Raw genomic sequence first — 9,515 nt, 5'->3', positions numbered from 1 at the left:
AACAGCTAGGGTACATGACATGTTACCACAAGGTACAGTAAGAATTTTCTACTCAAATAAGGCAGTCATCAGGGGCGGATCTAGGATTTCAGAAAGGGGGTGCTAACATAATGGTTGGTTGGCTAAGAAAAGTAAAACTGGTTACAACTATAAGCTATAGTGTGCAAAGCACACTAAGCATGTGGAACATGCTCTATCTAGGGGGGTCTGGGGGCATGCCCCCACAGAAAAAATTTGCAAATTAAGCCTATTCAGTATTAAAATTTGGCAATATTTTGGCTGAAAAATGATGCCACTTTGTTTAAGTGATTCACAATGCTTTCAATTAAAGCATTGTGAGTCACCTAAGTGTAATAATGATGAAATAACACCATCATTCCAGAACAGTTGTAATAGCTACTATCTGCATGTCATTTAAGGCCACAGCCAGTAACTAAAAATATATTCTTTACATAAAGAACAGGAAGGAGATACATCTCATATCCCAGACCTAAGTGGTGAAACATTATCTAGTATTCCACAGATTGTAGTGCATTCAGATGGTGTAGCCCAGCTATTATCTAACATCAAAGTGAACAAAGCACCTGGACCTGATAACCTTCAAGCACGTTTCCTACAAGAAGTCAGTTGCACCAATCCTTACTGTTATCTTTCAAGCGTCATTAGACCAAGGTGTTTTACCAAGCATTTGGAAAACAGCAGCAGTTGTCCCAATTTTTAAAAAAGGTGCCAGATCCAATCCAGGCAATTATAGGCCAGTACCCTTAACTTGTATTTGCTGTAAAATCTTAGAACATATTGTATATTCCAGCATTACCAAACACTTACAGTACCATGAAGTTTTATGTGATGGGCAAAATGGATTTCGACAGACGAAGCTGTGAATCACAACTGATCACCACCATTAATGATTTTGCCAAGGGTCTTTAATAATGAGAAGAGTCAATGTGATGTCCTCCTGTTAGACTTTCGTAAGGCCTTTGACAAGGTACCTCATGAACGCCGCAAAAATTTCACCATTATGGAATTCATGGAGCACTGCTACTGTTTATATGAACCGTACGCGTATTTTGCCCCGTACGCGTATGGAGTATCCCATGTGCATATGGGGCGGCATCCCATACGTGTGTAGGACAAATACGCGTATGGGTCACAACACCTTCATTGATTTCTTAAATGTTTGCACTAGTCACTCAGCTGCTTCATTCGTGGGCTCAATCCAGAATAAATTAAGTTAGTGGGGGCAAAGTACATTGTTTTTAATTTTTTTTTGTCAATGACCATGCAGCGTCAATGCGCAAGCAAAATCCGTTTTTTTACGGTTGCGTTTCGAAGAACTGAGTTACAATCATATTATGCTTAGTCATCAATTACAATCATAAGTCTTTACGGGCACGCAATGGTCGACGCTGGTCAACTGCCGTTCTTCGCTCGGGGTCTAGTCGTGGCTGGGTTTGGTCGTGGTAGTAAAGAATTAGGAATCCCTACGGGTAAGAAGCAGGATTAGCTATGCACCTATCAATGCAAATTAGCCCAACCCATCACTCCCAGGAATAGGTTGGAGGCGGATTTGTAAAATTGATAATACAAACGATAGCTAATAAAAAGACTCACCCCTTGGCAAATTATTTTTACAAAGCCCCGTATTAGACGTACCCACCATCCGGGAGCGGTTTGTTGGTTGCGTCGATGTATTAGCTAATTTACGTGCAAGCTTAGAACTGCAATCGCCACAGTCCGCCACTAACAGTGCAAAGCACAACTGATCCTTGAAATTCCATAAATGTATGTACAAATTCAATTTCCCCACCTGTGGGGTGCTGTAAATTTCCACCTATTCCGGAGGTGAGTGAGGCTTTATTTTTCGACATTGATAAAAAATAATTAATGTATTAGCTATACAAGAGATTCAGGGTACACGTGTGCACCGCTTGTATATATATACTAGCTAACTATCCAGAAGACGTGGTGTCGACACTACCAGATGCAATACAGTCAGGTATATTCTATGGGTGGGCTATGGTGGACCAGGGGCCAGTGTATAAGATGGTAATGAGTATAGGATGGAACCCTGTGTACCAAAACAAGAAAAGGAGCATGGTTAGTGGAAATGATCTAATGTATGATGTCATGTCACATTACAGGAAACCCACATCCTTCATGAGTTTCCTGATGACTTCTATGGGAGTCAGCTAAGTGTGTGCATGGTGGGCTTTATTAGGGATGAAATGAACTTCACTTCTAAAGGTGAGTTACTATATGGACAGTGCAAACCCCATGCATTAGTAACTTAACAATACATATCTTTCTGATATATATATATATTTAACTACTATTTAGCTACCCACAAAATGCATACTAAAGAGGGATAGACTACTCCGTATATTTTATTTGAATGATTCTATTAATTTCTGCAGTCTTAGTTGGAACGAGTACATCACATGCACAAAAATTTCATGAAGAAACCACAAAGTACTTGGTATTTGAAAAAATATGCATAATATATTATTATTATGATTTCCTGAACTGATACATTCAGTGAAAATGTTGAGGCAAGTAACACATCAGTCTGTTCTCAGAATAAATTGCTTGACTTTATCAACACCAATCAACAGTTCTCTGCAGAGATGTAGCTAGGTGTCATTATTTGATGAATAGTGAACTTGTTCAGAGCATAACTGAGAGTTAAGATAGCTAACTACTCTCTTCCATACAAACATTATGAGTTATTGATCATAGCTAGCTATATAATTTTTGGCATCATTAAAAGCTGAAGTGTGTTGACCCCTTGAACAGCGACAGACAATGGTCTTTGTTGAAATATGTATCATTCATTTCAAGTTTTAGCTACTGATCCTATATCCTGTGGCTGGCTACCATATGTGACCCACTGAGCAAAAACCAGTTGTTTCGCATATTCCTCGAATTCCATTCTATTGCTTCTCTGTTATCTGTAGTAACAAAGGACCTTATGTGATGAATAGTCTTGGTAGATAGTTGGAACAAAAATAAATTCAATTTGTATAGCAACAATATGACTGGCAAATTGATCACAAAGTATAGTGTTTTCCCTGTACGTCTCCATGCGGACAAAGAACAAGGTCTGTCCAACAATGAAATGACAACAGTAAACTTTATTTCTACTGCATCATAAGCACCCATAACTCACGCGTTGCTCTCCCTTGTAATCCTCATTCCTATAGTAAAGAAAAAGACAAGGTAAAATCAAGACCCAAAGCTGGTTTTAGGTATGAAATTACAAACAAAATTGATATCTAATACAACAACAGCCAAGCTGTAAAAAAAAATGTGTGGCTCCCAGGGTGGAAAAGGATGTGAAATCCAAGGTGGCGGCCAAGAAATGGCTGTTAATAATGACAATTCAGATGAATTTGGTGCCACCTACTCTTGGCACCAAATTTGTCAATATTAAAAATTTTGACTACCATTTTCTTGGCCGCCACCTTGGATTTCACATCTTTTTTTTTTTCATGCTGGGTTTTTGGGAGCTGCACCCTTTTTTCAGCTTGGGTATTTTTTAACGTTTTGTTCTTTGTGAAGAAAGGGTCTAATGATAAAAAGCTGGATATCATCTTATTCACCTTCTCAAGAGGAGTTCGAAAGTCTTTGTTTCATTGCAGTAGAATAAAGAATACGTGAGTCATGGGCATTTGTTTACGTCACATCAAAGCAATTGTACGTGATTGATCTTTCTTCACTAATTTTGTCTCTGTGTGTAGTGAAGAAAGGCGATAGAAGGAAAAACTTACCCAGTAATGGACTCCCATATTCATGGCAAACACAATGGTGCAAGTTTCAACTCTGTAGCATTGTGTTTGTAATTTACAGCCTGTGGTATTACATAATGAACAGACTTGTTACAGTGATGTAACGTAGGGTATAAATAGTCTCATGATTGTAATTATTATCAGTTGTTGCAATCTTCAGTGTGCTGGTGATTGTTGTATTGATTAACAGAATTATTAAGAATTGTTTGACTTGCTAGTGAACACACCACAGCAACCACCACACAGCTGTTTTTGTAAGCGCCTGTAATTTATTGTCCCAATACTTGTTGTACAAGTCGATCTTTCTGTTGTTGCTACTTTGTAGGGCTGTAACTCCAAAAGCTGTTGGTATACAAGGCTGAAACTTGGCCAGAGCATACACTTGACTAAGTAGATTATAGATATTCAATTTGAAAATGCACCATTATGCCAGGTTTTCACAGATCTAGTCACATAAAACTATAAGCCAGGTAGACTTTAGCCCTACACAAATGTATCCCTACACTTTATGAAGTGAAATAGAATTAGGATTCCGATCAAATCCCCCCCGTTTTCAATAAAATTCTTTGATAATTGGAATCAATTTATCTTGCACTCAACTGGAACACACATTCGTTAGATAAAGTTTGGACAGCACTAAACTGAAAAATTTATTCTTATCCACCAGCCAAGACAGGAACTCCTTGTATGCTACTAATATTAAATTGAACCATTTGTATATCCACACCCACTCATGACTAAGATTTTTGTGCATAATAAATTTTCTATTGCCTGCAAGCGAATGGTTGTGTGGGTGGGATCACGCCGTACTGTAAACTACCTTGTGCCACGAGGTAACTAATACACATGCTCTGCAACACATCATATGTACCACGCCACTTTCAACATCACATACTGCCCATCGCATATTGACCATCACTTAATATTGTTTCACCAACACTCTGAAGGGACTAGTACACTTACCTAACACTTAGTGCTGATCTGGTGCAGGAAGTAGTTTTGCTGCATACAGGACTATAAGTACTGACTGGAATCAAATGATATCATCTGAGCATGTGCTCATCCACACCAACTCATTTTGGTTTGGGTGATGCAGAGCTCAATGGAAACCCCCCATCACCCAAACCTGTGTACAGAGTTGGGGATAACTAGTTACTTTGTAACTAAGTTATGTATCTAGTTACTTTTAAATGTAACTAGTTTCAAAGCAAGTAGTAATATAACTAATTACTTGCTTTGAAACTAGTAACTTGTAACTAGTTACAACTGTCTGAAAAGTAACTAAGTAGTTACAATAGTTACATTGTAACTATAGGTAATTATGCATTAAAAGCAAGAGCACTTCAAATTTGTGCTAAGTAAACACTTTCTGTGTATTGTTCTTCATGAATCAGCTTGAGCATACAGACGTAACAGTTTAAACTGAGCTGGAATGGCTACAGAATTGTTCTTTTAAGAAAGTGTGCATATAATTATTATATGTGACCGGATTTGCGAAAAGGTACCTTTTCCACACATTTGACATGCCAGCAAACAAAATGATGTAACACTTGACTCCGTAGACTGATTAACTTGCTCTTAGTATCAAGATGTAGCCAGATATTGTAGCTACATTCAATGAAAATTTCAAGCAAATATATTCCATTATCAAAACGTTATGAAGCTTTAAAGTTCAAAAAATGGGTGAAATTTTGTGTGTGAAAAAGGTACCTTTTCGCAAATCCGGTCACATATATAGATCTCTTCTCCCTTGCTCTGGGCAAAATAAATATATTACAAAAATTAACAAACACTTACATATGAAAGTAACTAGTAACTACATACTTAGTTACATTTTAAAAGTAACTATAACTTAACTAAGTTACATGGGACAGAAGTAACTAGTTACTTTTCTGAAGTAACTACCCCAACTCTGCCTATGTACCCCATAATGACTATCATACAGTACAATAGTACGGGATCACAAAGGTTTGGACTTTTTTGGCCAAAATTATCACCCCAAAACCAGCCTCATGGTATCTTGGCAGTATTAGTGAGGTATAAGCAAGCCTAAATGTGTCTAGAGAGCGGGGGTGAGGGTGCCAGATTGGGAGCTCCTCTGATAACCTTTAGCACGTCCTCACATGAGCCAAGGACCAATCAGACTTTCCTATCATGCTCATCCGTTGTCATCAAAGTCGATAATGTCACATGAAAATGAGCCAATGAGAGCACAGGATTGCTGACACTTGATTTCCATTTGGGGGCCACCATTATATTTCAGGGGATCCCCTACTATGCAGTACTACTGCACTATATGAATAGTAGTGCTAAGTCAAGGACTAGAAGTAACAGATGAACTTGTTTTATAGTTATTGGTGTTTTTTTTCAATAGATATTTAGTACTGTACACCATTGTAGTTGATTATACCATTACCAGTATTCAAACTGGGGGTCATCTGGATCACTTGTTGCCTGGGTCAAGTCTGACTGTATTGGATCATGTGCATTTATAGTGGCTAGCTTCTGGCTAAAGTGATGAATCAATTGTGCTTGAAGTATTATCTCCACCAAACTTTCTAAAAGATTAAGAGTGTATTTGCATGAAGGCAGCAGTGTCAGAACAGTTCCAATAGGTTAATATGTTATATTACAGTATTTCGGTTGTTCGGTGCTTATAGATAACACAATTAAGCCTCAAAAGTATAGACCCAATAACCATTATCAGTTTTCACTGATCACTCTCCAAGCACCCAGTAACTTCAGTTGATAGATATCTGTATCTACACTTGCTCTTAAAAAGATGTTTCCTAAAACACGGAACCATGCTGTTTTAGTGCGCATACATGCACATGTGTGCACACACTACACACATACATGTACACACACATACACACGCATACTACACGCACATGCACATTACACACACACACAACGTACACTTATCATTAACTGAAGTGTGACCCTGGGTCATCCTGGTCAGTGTTGCTGACCTGGACATTACTAGTTAGAAATTTTCAATGTCCGAACAGTAGTAAGACACTCTTAATGACAGTCAACATGGTAGTCAATCAATAATATTGTCAAGTATAATTATTGACATACAGCATAAACATTAAAATCATTTAAATACATATGCATACAATACATACACATGATGTTTTCACTGATAAAACAACCAACCTAGTTGAAGTGATAGGTGTACCGTATTTTGCAGACTGGAGTCGCGGACCGAGCTGGAAACAGCTTCTTAACAATAATCCAGGCATTATCTATTTCTTGCAATGCTGGAAACATCATTATTGAGCTTCAACTGCTGGTATTGCTCTTCTTTACAAGTCATAAAGGTCATGCATACACTAATTTATTGGAATATTTATGAAACATGTACTTGTGCATACTAGTAGTGATAGAGGTTATTCCTGTAGTGCTGATTTATTCCTTTGTTGCTCTAGTATTTAACACTAACATTTAGGCTTCAGTGAAGTATTCTTAGTTGGATAGCCATATAGTCTCATGCTGCCCACCTGCTCAATATTGAATAGTAAGTTTATACCAATCTGCAGGTGTGTATTCACTATAAATTTAAACCATGTAAGAATAGCCATGTCACTCGACAAAACTATATAACTCGACTACTGTCATACGTTTTTGTAAATATTGTAATAATTTAGTGCATGCATGACCTTCGTGACTTGTAAGGAAGAGCAGTATATACCAGCAGTTGTGGCTCCATAATGATGTCATTACCATTACAAGAAATAGATAATGTCTGGTGTATTGTTAAGAAGCTGTTTACAGCTCAGTCCATGAGTCCAGTCCGTGAAATACATTACACCAAAGTGATATGGAGTGTTGGTCACTGTGGGTATTCATGAACCTTTTCCATGCTTAAATGAAGTCACATTAACTTCTAATTGGAAAATCATAATTTCTTATGATGACAAAGTTTTAATAAATTATTTTGTGATTAAATATAAGAGTCACATTACCATGGTAACTGTGTTATCCACAGAGGAGCTGATAGAAGCCATCAAGAATGATATCAGAGTTGCTGAGGAGAAACTGTCTAATGTGTCCTTATCACAGAGGGAAGTAGAGTTCTTCAGTAAAACAGAAAAGTCACAGTAATAGAGTATTAAATTTAAACAAGCATTCAAATATATATTCTACATGATGTAGGACATTGACACTTGTACGCATCTTGTATCACTGCTGATTTTTATTTTAGCACTAGGATATTTTTACGACATTATATGTTGTATGATTGACACATTTCTAGTAATAGCACATGGTAGCAGCATGGTCGTAACTCTGTGATGGCTCAAATCTACTTGCAACTACATGATTACTTTGATTTCAAGTCTCCCAATGAATGGCTTCATTGGATAAGCAATTTTGGTCAGCTGCCGGTCTTCAAGATGATTCCACAACAAAGCAAGTGAATACCCTACTGTATTGTCTTGGGGAAGAGGCTGAGTCCGTGCTGATGTCTACGAACATTACAGATGAAGACCAAAAAGACTATTCAAAAGGGATTAAGAAATAATTTTTTCAAAGTTTGCACTCTTGATTCAACCACCAAAGCCAAAGTCCTGGACAGTCTGTGGAACAGTACGTCATTGAGCTATACAACCTGCAAGATAGTGTTGTTCCAGTATACTTTTACTAATACTTACTTTGGGAAAGTATAGCCCTTTTTCTGTTAGTATTACTTACTAATAGTATACCACATGTTGGATGATTTACTAAAGAGATGCTCAATACTTTAGTAAAGGGATGGTTAGATACTAAATACTTACTCCTTGCTTATAATCGCTTCATCAAGATTTAGTTAGTATTTCATAAGTGACTGATTCGTTTATTCAGTATTTCAGCTGAGTTCTTACATTATTTACAGCATATAAACTTTTGAAGATTTCTTTTCAAAGCCACCACTAGTAGGCATGCCTTAAAAGTGTTCTTTGTGCTTAGACTCAAATAATCACTTTGCCCATGTTGTTTGGTCTATCATTAGTATAGAGTATATTAATTGCTTAGTTCGCTTTGGTATCTGGAATTGTTGGAGTTAATTGTAACTGTTTGAAATTTGGGAGTTATTAAATATTTACATGCCAGTATAACCATTGAAGAGCATAGAATGGATCCATTAGATTACTGGGTTGGGAAACTGAGGCATTTTCCAGTATTAGCTCCTTAATGGCCTGATATTATAGCAGTACCAGCCTCAACTGTCCATTGGTGGGGATGCTACTAGTGGAAAGAGAAACAGAAAAATTTAAACAAGTTTATTTATTCGAAGAAATCTGTAGATTGCACCGGCAGATTCAGACTAATTGTTACTAACTAGTTAGATATAATTATGTTGTGTACTAACTACTTACTATAACTTTTGGTAACCTATACTTTACCAAATCAAGTTTTGGTAGTAAATACTTTAAAATACTTACTTTTAAAATTTACATACCAAAAGTAATACTAGTACTGTACTATCATTGAAAGTCAACTAATACCAATACTATACTAACAGATTTCTTAATACTGGAACAACACTACTACAAGAGCATTGTAAATATGGAAACTTCAAGTCAGAAATGATTTGCGATCACCTCGTAGGGATCCAAGACTTAGCTTTGTCACTACAGAAGCACTAGTTTGTCAGCATGAGACCATTAAGGAACAGCAGCAAGTTCTTAAAGGAGCTGGGTTAGGCATTTTAGATGTATTATAAGCAATGGCAGTCTAATT

General features: G+C 37.1%; 1 protein-coding gene across 1 annotated transcript; it reads left to right on the top strand.

Annotated features, from left to right (window-relative positions):
- Positions 1–1,328: 1,328 nt before the first annotated feature.
- On the top strand, positions 1,329–8,038 carry LOC136238509 (putative riboflavin kinase). The gene is made up of 4 exons (XM_066029044.1): positions 1,329–1,490; positions 1,949–2,100; positions 2,145–2,247; positions 7,783–8,038. The coding sequence occupies exons 1-4, from the start codon at positions 1,400–1,402 to the stop codon at positions 7,896–7,898; spliced, it is 462 nt and encodes a 153-aa protein (XP_065885116.1). The 5' UTR covers positions 1,329–1,399; the 3' UTR covers positions 7,899–8,038.
- The last annotated feature ends 1,477 nt before the right edge of the window (positions 8,039–9,515 follow it).

Source organism: Dysidea avara, chromosome 11, assembly GCF_963678975.1.
Source record: "Dysidea avara chromosome 11, odDysAvar1.4, whole genome shotgun sequence".
Classification (NCBI taxonomy): Eukaryota; Metazoa; Porifera; class Demospongiae; order Dictyoceratida; family Dysideidae; genus Dysidea; species Dysidea avara.
Note: the sequence above shows the minus strand (reverse complement) of the source record. Positions and strands in the feature narration are given on the sequence as shown.

Coding starts and splice junctions, on each gene's coding strand:
- LOC136238509 (XM_066029044.1), top strand. CDS start 1,400: ATGGTCGACGCTGGTCAACTGCCGTTCTTCGCTCGGGGTCTAGTCGTG. Junction 2,101..2,144: donor AAAACAAGAAAAGGAGCATG/GTTAGTGGAAAT, acceptor GTCACATTACAG/GAAACCCACATCCTTCATGA. Junction 2,248..7,782: donor AATGAACTTCACTTCTAAAG/GTGAGTTACTAT, acceptor TGTTATCCACAG/AGGAGCTGATAGAAGCCATC.